This window comes from Cyanistes caeruleus, chromosome 30, assembly GCF_971803275.1.
Source record: "Cyanistes caeruleus chromosome 30, bCyaCae1.hap1.1, whole genome shotgun sequence".
NCBI lineage: Eukaryota > Metazoa > Chordata > Aves > Passeriformes > Paridae > Cyanistes > Cyanistes caeruleus.
In genome coordinates, this window is record NC_141730.1 from 2655590 (window position 1) to 2676906 (window position 21317).

Sequence of the window (21317 nt, forward strand, 5' to 3'; positions counted from 1 at the left end):
GGAATTCCTAATAAAATATTGGAATATTTCCATTAAGTAATGAATTTTTTAATAAAATGTTGGAATATTTCAATCAAATAATGAAATATTTCAATTAAATAATGAAATTTGGAATAAAATATTGGAATATTTTAATTAAATATTGGAATATTTCAATTAAATATTGGAATATTTCAATTAAATATTGGAATATTTCAATTAAATAATGAAATAGTTCAATAAAACAATGAATTTTTGAATAAAGTATTGAAATAGTTCAATAAAACATTGGAATCTCAATAAAATCTTGGAATATTTCAATAAAATAATGAAATTTCAGTAAAATAATGAAATACTTCAATAAAATAATGGAATTTCTAATAAAATAATGAAATGTTTCAATAAAATAATGACATAGTTCAATAAAATAATGAAATATTTCAATAAAATAATAAACTTTCCAATAAAATATTGGAATATTTCAATAAAATAATGAAATTTCTAATAAAACAATGAAGTTTTTAATAAAATATTGAAATATTTCAATTAAAAAAAGGGAATTTCACTAAAATCTTGGAATATTTTAATAACCAAACCCCCCAAAAAATCCAATTAAAATGGAATTTTTTTCCCCCATTCCCAGGAATTAAAAAATCCAGGAATTTTCCATGGAAAAAATCCCAATTTTGACCTCGAAGGATTTAATTAAATTTTAAATTAAAGCCCCAAAATTTTTTTTTCCACCCAAATCCCACCGGGAATAAAAGAATTTCTTTTATAATTCCACAATAAAAACACAATTTATTTATAAATCCATTTCCCTGTTTTTATTCCGTGTTTTCCACTCCTGTACAATTCCAAGCTGATCCATAATTTTTTATTTTTTTTTTTTAATTTTTATTTATTTTGATTTTTTTTTTCATTTTTTTTTTGAATTATTTTTATTTTTTTTTCCTGTTTTCCTTTAGGAAAAAAACAAAAAAAAAGCAAAAAAAAACCCCCAAAATTCCACAAATTCTACGGGAAAAGAGGAATTTGGGAATTCCAAGAATATTTTAAAATTAAAAAACAACCAAAAAAAAAACCCATTTTTCCCAAAAAACATGCAAATTCCGGTAAAAAAATCGGAGCTGGCAGTGAAAAAAATCAGATTTTTTTTCTTTTTAACGGATTTTTCCGGGTTTTTCATCAATTTTAATCCCAAATCCCGGATTTTCAGATCCTAAGGAATTCAGGCTTTTCCAGGAATTTTTTATTTAAATAAAAAGGGAAAAAAATCCAAATTAAATTTGAGGTTTTTCCGCCCCTCCGGCAGAATTTTTTTGGGGGAGGGGGAAAAAAATTGGGAAAAATCCCAAAAATTGCAGGTAGGGAATTTTGGCTTCAGAATTCCCAAGCCAAATTCCCTAAAATTCCACCAAAATTCCCGATTTTTGTTAAAAATACCCCCCAAAAAAAATAAAATTTTGGTGGCCAAAATGTATTTTTTGTTAAAAAAAATCTGGAATTTTTTGGGGTTAAATTAAATAAAAAATAAAGAAAATTCCCCCCCCAAAAAAAAAATATCCAAGCACGAGAGAGAATTCCAAGGAAAAATCAACACAGGGAATTCCAAGGTTTTTTTTCCTTTTTTTTTTCCTTTTTAAATTTAAAAAAAATCAAAAAAAAAAAATCGGAAAAAAATAAGAAAAAAAAAAAATCCATGAAAATTCTCCCCGAAAAATCTGGAATTCCAAATCCCGAAAAATCCGCTGGGAATTTGGGATCTCGTCTGTTTGTAAGGAAAATTGGGAATGTCATGTGTTTTGGGGCTAAAAATTGGGAATATCCTGGAATTTTTGGGGTTAAAAATTGAGAATATTCTGGAATTTTTGGGGTTAAAAATTGGGAATTATCCTGGAATTTTTGGGGTTAAAAATTGGGAATTATCCTTGAATTTTTGGGGTTAAAAATTGGGAATATTCTGGAATTTTTGGGGTTAAAAATTGGGAATTATCCTGGAATTTTTGGGGTTAAAAATTGGGAATATCTTTGAATTTTTGGAGTTAAAAATTGGGAATTATCCTGGAATTTTTGGGGTTAAAAATTGGGAATATTCTGGAATTTTTGGGGTTAAAAATTGGGAATATTCTGGAATTTTTAGTTAAAAATTGGGAATATTCTGGAATTTGGGGGGTTAAAAATTGGGAATTATCCTGGAATTTTTGGAGTTAAAAATTGGGAATTATCCTTGAATTTTTGGAGTTAAAAATTTGGAATATTCTGGAATTTTTAGAGTTAAAAATTGGGAATTATCCTGGAATTTTTGGGGTTAAAAATTGGGAATATCCTTCAATTTTGGGTTGAGTTTGGATCTCCAAAAATCAGGAATATCCTTCAATTTTAGGGGTCAAAAACCGGGAATATCCTTCAATTTTTGGGTTTAAAAATCGGGAATATCCTTCAATTTTAGGGGTCAAAAACCGGGAATATTCTTCAATTTCTGGGGTCAAAACCTGGGAAAATCCTTTAATTTTTGGGTTTAAAAATTGGGAATATTCTTCAATTTCTGGGGTCAAAAACCAGGAATATTCTTTAATTTCTGGGGACATAAATTGGGAATATTCTTCAATTTTTGGGTTTAAAAATCAGGAATATCTTTCAATTTTAGGGGTCAGAAACTGGGAATATTCTTCAATTTCTGGGGTCAAAAATTTGGAATATCCTTCAATTTCTGGGGTCAAAAACCGGGAATATTCTTCAATTTTTGGGTTTAAAAATCAGGAATATTCTTCAATTTTAGGGGTCAAAACCTGGGAATATCCTTCAATTTTTGGGTTGAGTTTGGATTTCCAAAAATCAGGAATATCCTTCAATTTTAGGGGTCAAAAACCGGGAATATTCTTCAATTTCTGGGGTCAAAAACCGGGAATATTCTTCAATTTCTGGGGACAAAAATTTGGAATATTCTTCCATTTCTGGGGTCAAAAAATTGGGAATATCCTTCAATTTTAGGGGTCAAAAACCAGGAATATTCTTCAATTTTAGGGGTCAAAAACCGGGAATATCCTTCAATTTTAGGGGTCAAAAACCGGGAATATTCTTCAATTTTAGGGGTCAAAACCTGGGAATATCCTTCAATTTTTGGGTTTAAAAATGGGGAAAATCTTTCAATTTCTGAGTTGAGTCTGGATCTCCAAAAATTCGGAATATCCTTCAATTTCTGGGTTCAAAACCTGGGAATATCCTTCAATTTTTGGGTTGAGTTTGGATTTCCAAAAATCAGGAATATCCTTCAATTTTAGGGGTCAAAAGCTGGGAATATTCTTCAATTTCTGGGGGCAAAAACCAGGAATATTCTTTAATTTCTGGGGTCAAAAATTGGGAATATCCTTCAATTTCTGAGGTCAAAACCTGGGAATATTCTTCAATTTCTGGGGTCAAAAACCGGGAATATTTTTCAATTTTGGGGGCAAAAAATTGGGAAAATCCTTTAATTTTTGAGGCAAAAAACTGGGAATATCCTTCAATTTCTGGGTTTAAAAATCAGGAATATCCTTCAATTTCTGGGGTCAAAAATTTGGAATATTCTTCAATTTCTGGGGACAAAAACCGGGAATATTCTTCAATTTCTGGGGACAAAAATTTGGAATATTCTTCAATTTTAGGGGTCAAAAAATTGGGAATATCCTTCAATTTTAGGGGTCAAAAACCAGGAATATTCTTCAATTTCTGGGGTCAAAACCTGGGAATATTCTTCAATTTTTGGGGTCAAAAATTTGGAATATTCTTCAATTTCTGGGGTCAAAAACTGGGAATATCCTTCAATTTTTGGGTTTAAAAATGGGGAAAATCTTTCAATTTCTGAGTTGAGTCTGGATCTCCAAAAATTTGGAATATCCTTCAATTTCTGGGTTCAAAACCTGGGAATATCCTTCAATTTTTGGGTTGAGTTTGGATTTCCAAAAATCAGGAATATCCTTCAATTTTAGGGGTCAAAAACTGGGAATATTCTTCAATTTCTGGGGGCAAAAACCAGGAGTATTCTTTAATTTCTGGGGTCAAAAACCAGGAATATTCTTCAATTTTTGGGGTCAAAAAATTTGGAATATCCTTCAATTTCTGGGTTCAAAACCTGGGAATATCCTTCAATTTCTGGGGTCAAAAACCGGGAATATTTTTCAATTTTGGGGGCAAAAAATTGGGAAAATCCTTTAATTTTTGAGGCAAAAAACTGGGAATATCCTTCAATTTTAGGGGTCAAAAATTTGGAATATTCTTCAATTTCTGGGGTCAAAACCTGGGAATATCCTTCAATTTTTGGGTTTAAAAATGGGGAAAATCTTTCAATTTCTGGGGTCAAAAATTTGGAATATTCTTCAATTTCTGGGGACAAAAACCGGGAATATTCTTTAATTTCTGGGGACATAAATTGGGAATATTCTTCAATTTCTGGGGTCCAAAATTTGGAATATCCTTCAATTTTCAGTCCCAAAACCCGGGAACATCCCTTCGATTCCCGCTTTTCCTTCGCCTTTTCCAAACCCTCGGCATTTTCCGGGACGAATCCGATTTATTTTCTATTTCCCATTGATTTTCCCCCCCATCCCCAACCTCGGGGAATTCCCTCAAACTTCCGTCAGCTCCAAATCCGCCTCCTCGAATCCGTAGAACGACTCCACCTCGCTCTCCCCCTCGAAGAGGCGCTGCAGGATTTCGGGATCGGCCTCGGCCGCGGCGTTTTCCGGCGATTCCGGCGAGGATTCCCCGCTTCTGGCGATTCTCAGCCTCTCCTCCATGGCGGCGATCAGCTCCTCCTGCTCGTCGCCGTTGCGCCGCGGCGATCCCGAATTTCCGGCCGGTCCCGGCAGGACGCTGGCCACCAGGAAAGATTTCCGGATCAGCTCCGGGCAATTCCCCAGGATTTCCAGAGCTTCTCCCAACCACCCCAGCAGCAGCTGGAGCAGCGCGGAGGAGTCGGGATCCGTCAGGTCCTTGGCCCGTTCTTTCCATTTCTTGTGGAGGAAATTTTTCAGGGATCTCTTGACGCAGACGTCCAGGGGTTGGATCCGGGAGCTGCATCCCGCCGGGATCACCGCCGGCAGCGTTCCGGCCGCGCTGAGCACGGCCAGCACCTCCTCGGAGAGATGCGTCCGGTGGCAATCCAGCACCAACATCCCTTTGGAGCTTCCTCCTCCTCCTCCTCCTCCTCCTCCTCCTCGGCATTCCGTGTGTTTCCTCCACACCATGGCCGCCCACAGCTCCATGATCTCGTCGTCGCCGCATCCGTCTTCCTTGGATTCCAGCAGGATGGATTTGGGAACGGCGGCGGGAGAAGGGAGGTGACCCCTGGAGATGAGCAGGGCGGGCAGGACGCCGCCGTCGGCCAGCACCGTCACCACCAGCTCGCACCAGGGCTCGCCGTTCCCCACCGTCTGCAGCGCGTTCTCCTTGCGCTCGTCGCTGCCCAGGACCTCGGCGTCCAGGAAAAGCGAGATCTCGTCCACGGCGGCGATCATGGAGAGCGGCAGCTCCTGGGTGTGGATCTGCCGCTGCACGAACTCGATGAAAGCTCCGGCGTTTCCTTGGATTTCCTTGGGAAGAGGGTGGGAAACTCCCCGGCGGGTGTGGGTGCTGAGGTGGTGCCGGAGCATGAACCTCACCGCCCACTCGTACGAGATTTGGAACCCTCCTTCCAAAGACCTCCCGATTTTCGTGGCTTTCTGGAAAAGCGTCTCCTCGTTGACCGGCAGCTGCTGCTCCCGCTGGGTCAAAACCCACTCGGCCAATTTCTCCTCGGCTTCCAGGCTGAGATATTTCCCCTCGGAAAGTTCCGGGTGGTCGTCCTGGAAAGCTTGGAAGCGCCGGAGCCAGCGGCGGATGCGGCGCGGAGGGTTCCGGAAATGCTCGGCCGCTTGCTCCGTGCTGGAGCAGAGGGCGAAGAGAACCACGCGCAGCTTTTTGACGGAAAGTTGATCTTTTTTGCTGGTTTCCGCTTCTTTCTGGGGGCTGGCGGGCGGCTCCGGGCTGGGGGAGCCGTCCGGGATTTGCGGAGGTTGGGGGGTCGGGAGGGGTTGGGGTGCTTGGGGGGTTTGGGGTTCGGGAGGGGAGTGGGGTGGGAATGGGGGTTGAGTGTCCTGGGTGTGCCTGGGGAAATAAAAAACGGGGGGTTTTGGGGTGAAAAGGGAGATTTTTGGGGGGGAAAAGGGAGTTTTGGGAGGTTTGGGGGGAAAAAAAGGGAATTTTGGGGGGAAAAAGGGAGTTTTGGGGGGTTTGGGGGGTGAAAAGTGAATTTTGGGGTGTGAAAAGGCAGTTTTTGGGGCGGGGAAAGGGAGGTTTGGGGGGTTTGGGGGGATGAAAAGTGAATTTTGGGGGGGAAAAGGGAGTTTTGGGGGGTTTGGGGGGAAAAAAGTGAATTTTTGGGGGATGAAAAGTGAATTTTGGGGGGAAAAAGGTGAATTATAGCAGGGTTTGGGGGGGTGAAAAGGGAGTTTTGGGGGGGAAAAGGGAGTTTTGAGGGGTTTGGGGGGAAAAAAAGTGAATTTTGGGGGGGGAAAAGGGAGTTTTTTGGGGGGGAAAAGGGAGTTTTGGGGGGTTTGGGGGGATGAAAAGTGAATTTTGGGGGGAAAAAGGTGATTTATAGGGGGGTTTGGGGGGGTGAAAAGGGAGTTTTGGGGTGAAAAGGGAGATTTTGGGGGGGAAAAGGGAGTTTTGGGGGGTTTGGGGGGTGAAAAGTGAATTTTGGGGGGATGAAAAGTGAATTTTGGGGAGAAAAAGGTGAATTATAGGGGGGTTTGGGGGGGTGAAAAGGGAGTTTTGGGGGGTTTGGGGGAAAAAAAGGGAGTTTTGGGGGGTTTGGGGGGATGAAAAGTGAATTTTGGGGGGGTTTGGGGGGATGAAAAGTGAATTTTGGGGGGGTTTGGGGGATGGAAAGTGAATTTTGGGGGGGAAAAAGTGAATTTTGGGGGATGAAAAGTGAGTTTTGGGGGGGAAAAGTGAGTTTTGGGGGGTTTGGGGGAAAAAGTGAATTTTTTGGGGGTGGTTTGGGGAGAGAAAAAGTGAATTTTGGGGGGGAAAAGTGAATTTTGGGGGGTTTGGGGAGAGAAAAAGTGAATTTTGGGGGGGTAAAAAGGGATAAAAATGTGAGAAAAATAAAGAAAGAATAGAAAAAAAAAGGGGAAATGGGAAAAAAGAGGTGGAAAATGGGAAAAAAAATCAGATTGGGAGGGATGAGGATAAAGAGAAATTTCTGCCTTACCTGGAATGTGATACCCAAGACGAGCCTGGAAATAAAACCCATTATTTCAGGTTTTTATTGGCATTAATTCGAGTTATTTTAATCTTTTTATCTGGGGATTTATTTCATTTTAAAAAGCTTTTTATCGGGGATTTATTTCATTTCCCAGGAATTGGGGAATTCCTGGAAAAGCTGGGATCAAACCCGGCTCCCTCCGGGGGGGGGAATAAATTCTGAATTTCCCTGGGGGGGGAATTAAAATGGAAATTAATTCCGTTTATTCCCAGCCCGGGGAATCGGGATTTTCACGGGATTTGGGCCGGAATTCCGGGTTTTTTTTCCCGTTTTTCCGGTTTTTTCCGGTTTTTTTTACCTTGGGAGATGATGTTGCTGGAGTGGTGGGAGGGGTTGAACACCAGGTGCTTGGCCATGGAGTCGCCCTCGGAGGTGATGAAGAGGCAGGAGGAGCAGGAGAGACGGAGCCCGCTGGGGAATGGGGGGAAAACGGGGGGAAACGGGAAAAACGGGGGGGAAAGGGGGAAAATGGGGGGAAACGGGAAAAACGGGGGGGAAAATGGGGAATATGGGGGAAAAACGGGGGAAAAATGGGGGGAAAATGGGGGGAAAAATGGGGGGAAATGGGGAAAATGGGGGGGAAAATGGGAAAAACGGGGGGAAATGGGGAAAATGGGGGGGAAAGGGGGGGAAATGGGGGGGAAAATGGGAAAAAGGGGGGGAAAATGGGAAAAAAGGGGGGAAAAACGGGGGGAAATGGGAAAAAAGGGGGGAAAGGGGGGGAAATGGGAAAAACGGGCGGAAAAATGGGAAAAAAGGGGGGAAAAACGGGGGGAAATGGGAAAAAAGGGGGGAAACGGGAAAAATGGGGGGAAAAGAGGGGAAAATGGGGGGAAAAATGGGAAAAACATGGGGAAAAGGGGGGGAAAATGGGGGAAAAACGGGGAAAAGGGGGGAAAATGGGAAAAAAGGGGGGAAAAATGGGAAAAAAGGGGGGAAAAGGGGGAAAAAAGGGGGGTAAAATGGAAAAATGGGGGGGAAATGGGGGAAAAACGGGGGAAAAGGGGGGGGAGAAGGGGGGAAAATAGGAAAAAAAGGGGGAAAAAGGGGGGAAAAGGGGGGAAAATGGGAAAAAAGGGGGGGGAAAAATGGGAAAAATGGGGGGAAAATGGGAAAAAGGGAAAAATGGGAAAAAAGGGGGGAAAAGGGGGGAAAAACAGGGTGAAACGGGAAAAAAGGGGGGAAAAATGGGAAAAATGAGGGGAAAAGGGGGAAAAAAGGGGGGGAAAATGGGAAAATGGGGGGAAAAGGGGAAAAATGGGGGGAGAAGGGGGAAAAATGGGGGAAAATGGGAAAAAAGGGGGAAAATGGGAAAAAAGGGGGGAAAAGGGGAGAAAAAAGGGGGGAAAAACGGGGGGAAATGGGAAAAAGGGGGGGGAAAGGGGAAAAATGGGGGGGGAGAGGGGGAAAAATGGGGGGAAAAAAGGGGGGAAAAGGGAAAAAATGGGGAAAAAAGGGGGGAAAAAAGGGGGGAAAAAAGGGGGGAAAAAAGGGGGGAAAAATGGGGGGAAATGGGAAAAAAGGGGGGGAAAATGGGAAAAATGGGGGGAAAAGGGGGAAAAAAGGGGGGAAAAACAGGGGGAACAGGAAAAAAGGGGGAAAAATGGGAAAATGGGGGGAAAAGGGGGGAAAATGGGGAAAAATGGTCAAAAAGGGGGAAAATGGGGGAAAAAGGGGGGAAAAAAGGGGGAAAAAGGGGGGAGAGAAGGGGGAAAATGGGAAAAAGGGGGAAAAATGTTGGAAGAAGGGGGGAATTTGGTGAGAAAAGGGGAGAAAATGGGAAAAAGGGGGGAAATGGGAAAAAGGGGGGAAAAAGAGAAGAATAAAAGGGGGGGAAAGAGGAGAAAATGGGATAAAGGGGGGAAAAATGGGAAAAAATGGGGAAAAAGGGGGGGAAAAAGGGAAAAAATGGGGAAAAAAGGGGGGGAAAAGGGAAAAAATGGGGAAAAAAGAAGGGGAAAATGAGGAAGAAGAGGGAAAATAGGGGGGAAATGGGAAAAAGGGGGAAAAAGAGGGGGAAAAGAAGGAAAAAAGAGAGGGAAGAAGAGGGGAAAGGAGGAAAAATGGGAAAAAAGGGGGGAAAAGGGAAAAATGGGGAAGAAAAGGAGGGGAAAAATGGAAGGGAAGGGGAAGAAAGGTCAAAAATGGGAAAAAGAGAAAAAAAAAAGGAGAAAAAAGGGAAAAGAAAGAAAAATAAATAAATTTAATATCAGATATAAAAGCGTCCAGTAATTTGTTGATAATTGAATTCTTAAAAATACAATAAAATACATAAGAATAAACGATTAATCAAGATTTAAAATTTAATTTAAGGTTTTTAAATTAAGAATTATTAATAATTAAGTAATTTAAAATAATTAATGGTCAATTATATGATTTCCTCCCCACCTCTGGGACATGCTGGGAATGAAAATATTGAAGCCATAAATATTAAAAAAAAACCCCAAATCCTTGGATTTTTTTCCCAAAATGAAAAAAAGATCAGGAATTCCCAAAGAATTTTGGGATTTTGGGAATTTTTGGGGATTTTTTTTTCCATACCTGGCCGTGTAGTTCTTGAACAAAGCCAAATATTTGGGGCTTTTCCGGGGAACGTGGTTGCTGGAGGGGGAAAAAGATGGAAAAGTCAGGGATAATCTGGAAAAAGGGTTGTGTTTTACCAAATCCTGGGGGTTTTCACCCAAATCCTGGGGTTTGTCACCCAAATTCAGGGATTTCTCACCCAAATTCAGGGATTTTTCCCCCAAATCCTGGGATTTGTCACCCAAATCCCAAGATTTTTCCCTCAAATCCTGGGATTTTCTCCCCAAATCCTGAAATTTGCCACCCAAATCCCAAGATTTGTCCCCAAATCCTGGGATTTTTCCCTCAGATCCAGGGATTTGTCACCCAAATCCTGGGATTTGTCACCCAAATCCCAGATTTTTCCCCCAAATCCTTGGATTTGTCACCCAAATCCTGGGATTTTCCCCCCAAATTCAGGGATTTTTCCCCCAAATCCCAAGATTTTTCCCCCAAATCCCAAGATTTTTCCCCAAATCCAAGGATTTTTCCCCAAATTCAGGGATTTTTCCCCCAAATCCAGGGATTTTTTCCCTCAAATCCTGGGATTTTCCCCCCAAAACGCCCTACTTGATCATGTGGTTGCCACACACACAAGACCAGCAGGAATTTCCCCATTTTCCTTCCATTTTTCCCCAATTTTCCCCATTTTCCCACCGTTTTTCCTCATTTTTCCACTGTTTTTTTCCCCGTTTTTTCCCAAAATCCCCGTTTTTCCCCCCAAAATCCCTACTTGATCATGTGGTTTGTGTAGGCACAGGAGCACCAGGAAATCCCCAATTTCCCTTTCATTTTCCCCCAATTTTCACCATTTTCCCACCGTTTTTCCTCATTTTTCCACCTTTTTTTCCCCGTTTTTTCCCAAAATCCCAATTTTTCCCCCCAAAACGCCCTACATGATCATGTGGTTGCCACAGACACAAGACCAGCAGGAATTTCCCCAGAATGGTGCCATTTTCCCCATTTTCCCCCCAATTTTCACCATTTTTTCCCCATTTTTTCCCTGTTTTTTGCCGTTTTTCCTCATTTTTCCACCATTTTTTTCCCCGTTTTTTCCCAAAATCCCCGTTTTTCCCCCCAAAATCCCTACTTGATCATGTGGTTGGCGTAGGCGTGGGAGCACCAGGAAATCCCCAATTTCCCTTCCATTTTTCCCCAACTTCCACCATTTTTTCCCCATTTTTTCCCTGTTTTTTGCCGTTTTTCCCCATTTTTCCACCGTTTTTTCCCCGGTTTTTTCCCAAAATCCCCGTTTTTCCCCCCAAAACCCCCTACTTGATCATGTGGTTGTCACACATACAAGACCAACAGGAATTTCCCCATTTTCCTTTCATTTTCCCCCAAGAACTCTGCATTTTTTCACCATTTTTTCCCCATTTTTTCCCCGTTTTTCCTCATTTTTTCACCGTTTTTTTTCCCATTTTTTTCCCAAAATCCCCGTTTTTCCCCCCAAAATCCCTACTTGATCACGTGGTTGTCACACACACAAGACCAACAGGAATTTCCCCATTTTCCTTCCATTTTTCCCCAATTTTCACCATTTTTTCCCCATTTTTTCCCCATTTTTCCACCATTTTTTTCCCCGTTTTTTTCCCAAAATCCCCGTTTTTCCCCCCAAAATCCCTACTTGATCACGTGGCTGCCGTAGGCACAGGAGCACCAGGAAATCCCCAATTTCCCTTTCATTTTCCCCCAATTTTCACCATTTTTCCACCGTTTTTCCTCATTTTTTCACCGTTTTTTTCCCCGGTTTTTTCCCAAAATCCCCGTTTTTCCCCCCAAAACCCCCTACTTGATCATGTGGTTGGCGTAGGCGCGGGAGCAGCAGGAAATCCCCAATTTTCCTTTCATTTTCCCCCAAGAACTCTGCATTTTTTCCCCATTTTTTCCCCCAATTTTCACCATTTTTTCCCCATTTTTCCTCTTTTTTTTCCCCGTTTTTTCCCAAAATCCCCGTTTTTCCCCCCAAAACGCCCTACTTGATCATGTGGTTGGCGTAGGCGCGGGAGCACCAGGAAATCCCCAATTTTCCTTCCATTTTCCCCCAACTTTCCCCATTTTTTCCCCATTTTTTCCCTGTCTTTTGCTGTTTTTTTCCCGGTTTTTTCCCAAAATCCCCGTTTTTCCCCCCAAAACCCCCTACTTGATCATGTGGTTGGCGTAGGCGCGGGAGCAGCAGGTGCTGTAGCGGCACAGGGAGCAGTGCACGTAGGTGGGGAAGTGGTTGGGGAAATCTGGGATCTCGAAGCTGCACTCCAGACACGTCTGACGGCCCAGGCCGCACCTGAACCGCACCAAAAAAACGGGAAAATCCCTAAAAATCCCCGTTTTGGGAAGCTTTTCTGGGGTTGGAGACAGCTCGGGGTGAAAAGGGTGGGATTTGGAAGGTTTGGGGTTTGTTGTTTCTTATAAATTGATTATTATTTCAAATTAATCAATAGGAATCGATTGAATATTATCGATAAATTCCAATTTGGAATTCCAGCCTCGGTTTCCTGGTTTTTTCCAGCTCCACCTTTCCCGGATTTTCTGGGATCTCAAACCAAGCCCAGAATTCCCATCTTTTCTTCCCCTTGGAATTCCCAAATTTTATCCCAAAACTCCCCAATTTTTCCCAGAATTCCCAAATTTTCCCCCCAAACTCCCATTTTCCCCCCAAAATTCCCATTTTTTTTCCCAAACTCCCATTTTTTTCCCCAAAATTCCCATTTTCCCCCCCAAAACTCCCATTTCCCCCCCCAAAATTCCTGGTTTTTTTCTCAAAAAACTCCCATTTTTTCCCAAAATCCCCGTTTTTCCCCCCAACCTCCCGTTTTTCCCCCCCAAACCCCCGTTTTTTTTCCCAAAATCCCCATTTTTCCCCCCAAACCCCCGGTTTTTTTCCCAAAATCCCCATTTTTCCCCCCCAAACTCCCATTTTTTTTCCCAAACTCCCATTTTTCCCCCAAAATTCCCATTTTCCCCCCAAACTCCCATTTTCCCCCCCAAACCCCCGTTTTTCCCCCCAAACCCCCGTTTTTTTCCCCAAAATCCCCATTTTTCCCCCGTTTTTTTTCCCAAAACCCCCGTTTTTTCCCCCCAAACCCCCGTTTTTTCCCAAAATCCCCATTTTCCCCCCGCTTTTTTCCCCAAACTCCCATTTTCCCCCCCCAAACTCCCATTTTCCCCCCCCAAACCCCCATTTTTTCCCCCAAACCCCCGTATTTTTCCCCAAAACCCCCATTTTTCCCCCGTTTTTTCCCCCCAAACCCCCGTTTTTTCCCCCCAAACCCCCGTTTTTTCCCAAACCCCCGTTTTTTTCCCCAAACCCCCATTTTTCTCCCGTTTTTTCCCCAAACCCCCATTTTTCCCCTGTTTTTTCCCCAAAATCCCCATTTTTCCCCCAATTTTTCCCCCCAAACCCCCATTTTTTCCCCCCAAACCCCCGTTTTTTTCCCCAAACCCCCATTTTTCCCCCGTTTTTTCCCCAAACCCCCATTTTTCCCCCGTTTTTTTCCCCAAAACCCCCATTTTTCCCCCGTTTTTTCCCCCCAAACCCCCGTTTTTTCCCCCCAAACCCCCGTTTTTTCCCAAACCCCCGTTTTTTTCCCCAAACCCCCATTTTTCTCCCGTTTTTTCCCCAAACCCCCATTTTTCCCCTGTTTTTTCCCCAAAATCCCCATTTTTCCCCCAATTTTTCCCCCCAAACCCCCATTTTTTCCCCCCAAACCCCCGTTTTTTTCCCCAAACCCCCATTTTTCCCCCGTTTTTTCCCCAAACCCCCATTTTTCCCCCGTTTTTTTCCCCAAAACCCCCATTTTTCCCCCGGTTTTTTCCCCAAACCCCCGTTTTTTCCCCCCAAACCCCCGTTTTTTCCCCCCAAACCCCCGTTTTTTTCCCCAAACCCCCATTTTCCCCCCCCAAACTCCCATTTTTTTCCCCAAACCCCCGTTTTTTCCCCCCAAACCCCCGTTTTTCCCCCCATTTTTCCCCCGTTTTCTTCCCCAAAATCCCCATTTTTCCCACGTTTTTTCCCCCCAAACCCCCGTTTTTTTCCCCCAAACCCCCATTTTTTTTCCCAAAACCCCCATTTTCCCCCCCAAACCCCCGTTTTTTCCCCCCTAACTCCCATTTTTCCCCCGTTTTCTTCCCCAAACCCCTGTTTTTTTCCCCAAACCCCCCATTTTTCCCCCGTTTTTTTTCCCCAAACCCCCGTTTTTTTCCCCAAACTCCCGTTTTTTTCCCCAAACCCCCCCGTTTTTTCCCCCCAAACCCCGTTTTTCCCCCGCAGAGGGGAGCGGCGCTGACGTTTTCTTGCCGGCCCTGCGGGGCGCGTTGCGGTGGCACAGGAAGAGGGGCTGGGGGTCGGAGCAGGATCCCAGCGGAGCCGCATCCGGGCCCATCCCCTGGGAGGATTCCAGGGGCAGCGAGCGGGGCTGGCCCCGCGACGCCCGGATCGTCACCTGGAAAAACACAGAAATCAGGGAAAAAATGGGGATTTTCCACAAGAAATCTGGATGAATTCCCCATCCGGTGAATTCCCCATCAATTCCATAAAATAAACGATTAATTAAACGGAATATTCCATGAATTCTGTAAAATATCCCGTTAATTACAGGGAACAGCCCCTGAATTCCAGGAAATCGTTAATTAATTCCGTGGAATATCCAATTAATTGCTCGGAATCCTCGTGAATCTGATGAAATATCCATGGAATCCCATGGAAAACCGAGTGAATTCCGTGGAATGCCCGGTTCATTCCATGGAAAAAACAATCCAAGAAAACACCCAAGGAGTTCCGTAAAATGTTCAGTTAATCCCGTTGAATTCCCAGGAATCCCACTGAATTCCCAATGAATTCCCAATAAATCCCATTGAATTCCCAATAAATCCCATTAAATTCCCAATATATCCCACTGAATTCCCAAAAATCCCATTGAATTCCCAACAAATCCCATTAAATTCCAAATGAATCCCATTGAATTCCCAATGAATTCCCATTAAATTCCCAATAAATCCCATTAAATTCCCAATAAATCCCATTAAATCCCCAACAAATCCCATTGAATTCCCAACAAATCCCATCAATCCCCAATAAATCCCATCAATCCTATCAATCCAATAAATCCCATTAAATTCCCAATGAATCCCATTAAATTCCCAATAAATCCCATTGAACACCCAATAAATCCCATCAATCTTATAAATCCAATAAATCCCATTAAATTCCCTACAAATCCCACTAAATTCCCAACAAATCCCATTAAATTCCCAACAAATCCCATTAAATTCCCAATAAATCTCATTAAATTCCCAATAAATCCCATCAATCTTATAAATCCAATAAATCCCATTAAATCCCCAACAAATCCCATTAAACTCCCAATAAATCCCATTAAATTCCAAATAAATCTCATTGAACACCCAATGAATCCCATTAAATTCCCAATGAATTCCATTAAATTCCCAATAAATCCCATCAATCCTATCAATCCAATAAATCCCATTAAATTCCCAATAAATCCCATTAAATTCCCAATGAATCCCATCAATCCCCAATAAATCCCATTAAATTCCCAATTAATCCCATTAAATTCCCAATGAATCCCATCAATCCCCAATAAATCCCATTAAACTCCCAATAAATCCCATTAAACACCCAACAAATCCCATTAAACCCCCAAATCAATTAAAATTAAACCAAACCCACCATTAAAACCCCACCAATCCCCACCTCCCCTTTCCCCCACCAGCCCCGGGGAGCAGGAAAAACCCCGGGAATTGCGGGAATTCCGGGAATTCTTGCGGGAATTGCGGGAATTGCGTGCCTTGGTGCCGGGTTTGAGCCCCTCGAGCTGTTTGGGTTTGCGGAAGGTTTTGTGGTGCTGCAGCTTGTGCTCGATCTTGTCCTTGGCAAACAGGAACTGCAGGCGGCACTTGTTGCAGTGGTACACGCTCTTCTTCTGCACAGAAACCCGTAATTAGCGTTAATTAATTAGTAATAATTAATTAGACATTAATTATTTATTAATTATTGACTATTAGGGAGTTGTCAGTGGTTGATTAGGGAGGTGTTGGAACTGCAGGCGGCACTTGTTGCAGTGGTACACGCTCTTCTTCTGCACAGAAACCCGTAATTAGCGTTAATTAATTAATAATAATTAATTAGGCATTAATTATTTATTAATTATTGACTATTAGGGAGTTGTCAGTGGTTGATTAGGGAGGTGTTGGAACTGCGGGCGGCGCTTGTTGCAGTGGTACACGCTTTTCTTCTGCACAGAAACCCGTAATTAGCGTTAATTAGTTAATAATAATTAATTATGCATTATTTATTTATTTATTTTTGGTTATTAGGTAGTTATTAATAATTTATTAGGGAGGTGTTGGAACTGCAGGCGGCGCTTGTTGCAGTGGCACACGCTCTTCTTCTGCACAGAAACCCGTAATTAGCGTTAATTAATTAGTAATAATTAATTAGACATTAATTATTTATTAATTATTGACTATTAGGGAGTTGTCAGTGGTTGATTAGGGAGGTGTTGGAACTGCAGGCGGCACTTGTTGCAGTGGTACACGCTCTTCTTCTGCACAGAAACCCGTAATTAGCGTTAATTAATTAATAATAATTAATTAGGCATTAATTATTTATTAATTATTGACTATTAGGGAGTTGTCAGTGGTTGATTAGGGAGGTGTTGGAACTGCGGGCGGCGCTTGTTGCAGTGGTACACGCTTTTCTTCTGCACAGAAACCCGTAATTAGCGTTAATTAGTTAATAATAATTAATTATGCATTATTTATTTATTTATTTTTGGTTATTAGGTAGTTATTAATAATTTATTAGGGAGGTGTTGGAACTGCAGGCGGCGCTTGTTGCAGTGGTACACGCTCTTCTGCTGCAGAGAAACCCGTAATTAGTGCTAATTAATTAATAATAATTAATTAGGCATTAATTATTTATTAATTATTGATTATTAGGGAGTTGTCAATGGTTTATTAGGGAGGTGTTATTATTATTGATTATTAGGCAGTTATTAATCATTTATTAGGGAGGTGTTGGAACTGCAGGTGGCGCTTGTTGCAGTGGCACACGCTCTTCTTCTGCAGAGAAACCCATAATTAGCGTTAATTAATTAATAGTAATTAATTATGCATTAATTATTTATTATTTATTGACTATTAGGGAGTTGTCAGTGGTTTATTAGGGAGGTGTTATTATTATTGGTTATTAGGTAGTTATTAATAATTTATTAGGGAGGTGTTGGAACTGCAGGCGGCGCTTGTTGCAGTGGTACACGCTCTTCTTCTGCAGAGAAACCCGTAATTAGCGCTAATTAATTAATAATAATTAATTAGGCATTAATTAATTATTTATTATTGGTTATTAGGGAGTTATTAATAATTTATTAGGGAGGTGTTGGAACTGCGGGCGGCGCTTGTTGCAGTGGCACACGCTCTTCTTCTGCAGAGAATTAGGAATTCTGGGAATTCCATAAAAAACCTGGGAATTCCATAAAAAACCTGGGAATTCCATTTTAAAAAAATCTGGGAATTCCATTAAAAAATCTGGGAATTCCATAAAAAACCTGGGAATTCCATTTTAAAAAAATCTGGGAATTCCATTAAAAAATCTGGGAATTCCATTAAAAAACCTGGGAATTCCATTTTAAAAAAATCTGGGAATTCCATTAAAAAACCTGGGAATTCCATAAAAAATCTGGGAATTCCGGGCTCACCTGGCGCCTCCTGCGTCGCCGTTCCTGAACACCTCGAGTCAATTCCCAAACCCAAACCCAAAACTCCCAAACCCAAAACTCCCAAACCCAAACCTCCCCTCTCGAACCCCGCGATCTCCGAGGGTCCGGAATTCCCAAAATGATGTTTTTCCATGGGAATTCCATAAAAAACCTGGGAATTCCATAAAAAACCTGGGAATTCCGGGCTGACCTGGTGCCTCATGAAGCGCTGCTGGAAGGCGTCACCATTCCCGAAACGCCTCGAATCAATTCCCAAACCCAAACCCAAAACACCCAAACCCAAAACACCAAACCCAAACCTCCCCTCTCAAACCCCGCCATCTCCGAGGGTCTGGAATTCCCAAAATCCCGTTTTTCCATGGAATTCCCATGGAATTCCGGGCTGACCTGGTGCCTCATGAAGCGCTGCTGGAAGGCGTCACCATTCCCGAAACGCTTCGAGGCAATTCCCAAACCCAAACCCAAAACTCCCCTCTCGAAACCCGCGATCTCTGTGGGTCCGGAATTCCCGAAATCCCGTTTTTCCATGGGAATTCCATAAAAAACCTGGGAATTCCATAAAAAACCTGGGAATTCCGGGCTGACCTGGTGCCTCATGAAGCGCTGCTGGAAGGCGTTGCCGTTCTTGAACACCTCGAGGCAATTCCCAAACCCAAACCCAAAACTCCCAAACCCAAAACTCCCCTCTCGAACCCCGCGTTCTCCGACCGTTCGGAATTCCCCAAATCCCGTTTTTCCATGGAATTCCGGGCTGACCTGGTGCCTCATGAAGTGCTGCTGGAAGGCGTCGCCGTTCTTGAACACCTCGAGGCAATTCCCAAACCCAAACCCAAAACTCCCCTCTCAAACCCCGCGATCTCTGTGGGTCCGGAATTCCCGAAATCCCGTTTTTCCATGGGAATTCCATAAAAAACCTGGGAATTCCGGGCTGACCTGGTGCCTCATGAAGTGCTGCTGGAAGGCGTCGCCGTTCTTGAACACCTCGAGTCAATTCCCAAACCCAAACCCAAAACTCCCAAACCCAAACCTCCCCTCTCAAACCCCGCGATCTCTGTGGGTCCGGAATTCCCGAAATCCCATTTTTCCATGGAATTCCGGGCTGACCTGGTGCCTCATGAAGTGCTGCTGGAAGGCGTTGCCGTTCTTGAACACCTTGAGGCAGTAGGGGCACAGCAGGTGCCGCGTGTCCTCGTGGCTCAGCCGGAAGTGGCTGTCCACCTCCGAGTACAGCGACGAGCGGTACTGGCACACCTGGGACGGAATTCCAGAGGGAAATCATTCCAGGGGGAAATTATTCCAGGGAAAAATCCCAGGGGAAAATTCCAGGGGAAAATTCCATTGGGAAAATTTCAGGGGAAAATTTCAGGGAAAAATTCCAGAGGAAAATTTCAGGGAAATTTCCAGGGGAAAATTCCAGGGGAAAATCCCAGGGGAAATTTCCAGGGGAAAATCCCAGGGAAAAATTCCAGGGGGAAATTCCAGGGAAAAATTCCAGGGGGAAATTCCAGGGAAAAGTTCCAGGGAAATTTCCTGGGGAAAATTATTCCAGGGGAAAATTCCAGGGGAAATTTCCAGGGGGAATTTCCAGGGAAAAATTCTAGGGAAAAATCCCAGGGAAAAATCCCAGGGAAATTTTCAGGGAAAAATTCCAGGGAAAAATTCCAGGGGGAAATTATTCCAGGGGAAAATTCCAGGGAAAAGTTCCAGGGAAATTTCCAGGGGAAAATTCCAGGGGAAAATTTCAGGGGAAAATTTCAGGGAAAAATTCCACGGGAAAATTCCAGGGAAAAATTCCACGGGAAAATTCCAGGGAAATTTCCAGGGGAAAATTCCAGGGAAAAATTTCGTTATCTGGCACAGGCAGGGAACGACTCTGTGATTTCTGGGTGCGGAATTGGGAATTCCAGGTGGGAATTCCGGGAATTTTCCATTCCTGCCACACTTAGGGAACCTTCAGGAATTATTTTGGGGCAAAAATCAGAATTTTGGGGCATTTCTGGGCACCAAATCCCGGGAATTTCGGTATCTGGCACAGGCAGGGAACGACTCCGTGATTTTTGGGTGTGGAATTGGGAATTCCAGGTGGGAATTCCAGGATTTTTCCCTACCTGGCAGACGTAGGGAACCTTCAGGAATTATTTTGAGTTGTTTTAGGGCCAAAAATCAGAATTTTGGGGCATTTCTGGGTCCCAAATCCCGGGAATTTCGGTATCTGGCACAGGCAGGGACTCCGTGATTTTTGGGGGCGGAATTGGGAATTCCAGGTGGGAATTCCAGGATTTTTCCCTACCTGGCAGACGTAGGGCACCTTCAGGAATTATTTTGGGGGCAAAAATCAGAATTTTGGGGCATTTCTGGGTCCCAAATCCCGGGAATTTCGGTATCTGGCACAGGCAGGGAACGACTCCGTGATTTCTGGGTGTGGAATTGGGAATTCCAGGTGGGAATTCCAGGATTTTTCCCTACCTGGCAGACGTAGGGCATCTCTCCGGGTTTGTGGGTGTCCTTCATGTGCTGCAGGAAGAGCGGCTCGCTCTCAAACGCCCACTCGCAGATCTTGCACTTGGCTGTTCCCAAAAAAAAACCGGGAAAAAAGGGGAAAAAGTTGGGAAAAGTGGGAGATTGAGGGGTGGGGGGGAAAGGGGGGGATTTATCCCAGTTTAAGGATGAAAGATTCCTGGGAAGGGAGATCATGAGGTGAAAGCTTTCCCTGGATGAATTCCCAATAAATCCAGGAGGGAATTCCCAATTTAAGGATGAAAAATTCCCAGGAAAGCAATTCCTGGAGGAGTTTGGGAGCTGTGGATGCTCCCCAGGAGGAGCTGAATTGGAACTCGGGTGGGATTTGGGGAGGATTTTTTGGTGACCTTGACCAAGGAGTCCGAGTTTTCCTGGAATTCCCAATAAATCCAGGAGGGAATTCCCAACTTAAGGGTGAAAATTCCCAGGAAAACAATTCCTGGATGAGTTTGGGAGCTGTGGATGCTCCCCAGGAGGAGCTGAATTGGAACTCGGGTGGGATTTGGGGAGGATTTTTTGGTGACCTTGACCAAGGAGTCCGAGTTTTCCTGGAATTCCCACTGAATCCAGGAGGGAATTCCCAATTTAAGGATGAAGAATTCCCAGGAAAGCAATTCCTGGAGGAGTTTGGGAGCTGTGGATGCTCCCCAGGAGGAGCTGGGGCTGGAGAAATGGAACTCGGGTGGGATTTGGGGAAGATCCTTCGGTGACCTCGATCAAGGAGTCAAGGTTTTCCTGAATTCCCACTAAATCCAGGAGGGAATTCCCAATTTAAGGGTGAAAAATTCCCAGGAAAGCAATTCCTGGAGGAGTTTGGGAGCTGTGGATGCTCCCCAGGAGGAGCTGAAATGGAACTCGGGTGGGATTTGGGGTGGATTCTGTGGTGACCTCGACCATGAGGTGACAGCTTTCCCTGCATGAATTCCCACTGAATCCAGGAGGGAATTCCCAATTTAAGGATGAAGAATTCCCGGGAAAGCAATTCCTGGATGAGTTTGGGAGCTGTGGATGCTCCCCAGGAGGAGCTGAAATGGAACTCGGATGGGATTTGGGGAGGATTTTTTGGTGACCTCGACCGATGAGCCAGGGTTTTCCCTGCATGAATTCCCAATAAATCCAGGAGGGAATTCCCAACTTAAGGATAAAAATTCCCAGGAAAGCAATTCCTGGAGGAGTTTGGGAGCTGTGGATGCTCCCCAGGAGGAGCTGAAATGGAACTCGGGTGG

The 21317-nt window shown here is 43.5% G+C and overlaps 1 protein-coding gene across 2 annotated transcripts in view; it reads right to left on the minus strand.

The window, feature by feature from the left end:
- Positions 1 to 760: 760 nt before the first annotated feature.
- Positions 761 to 21317, minus strand: part of POGZ (pogo transposable element derived with ZNF domain) — a 42563-nt gene continuing 22006 nt past the window's right edge. For both annotated transcript variants that reach the window (XM_086866393.1, XM_086866394.1), the window contains exons 10-18: positions 20038 to 20138; positions 18676 to 18822; positions 15640 to 15774; positions 14120 to 14274; positions 11976 to 12116; positions 9812 to 9871; positions 7569 to 7681; positions 7217 to 7241; positions 761 to 6105 (exon numbers count right to left, since the gene is read on the minus strand). In XM_086866393.1, coding sequence (XP_086722519.1) covers positions 4587 to 6105; positions 7217 to 7241; positions 7569 to 7681; positions 9812 to 9871; positions 11976 to 12116; positions 14120 to 14274; positions 15640 to 15774; positions 18676 to 18822; positions 20038 to 20138 — 2396 coding nt within the window. In that variant the 3' untranslated portion in view covers positions 761 to 4586. The remainder of the gene's footprint in view (positions 6106 to 7216; positions 7242 to 7568; positions 7682 to 9811; positions 9872 to 11975; positions 12117 to 14119; positions 14275 to 15639; positions 15775 to 18675; positions 18823 to 20037; positions 20139 to 21317) is intronic.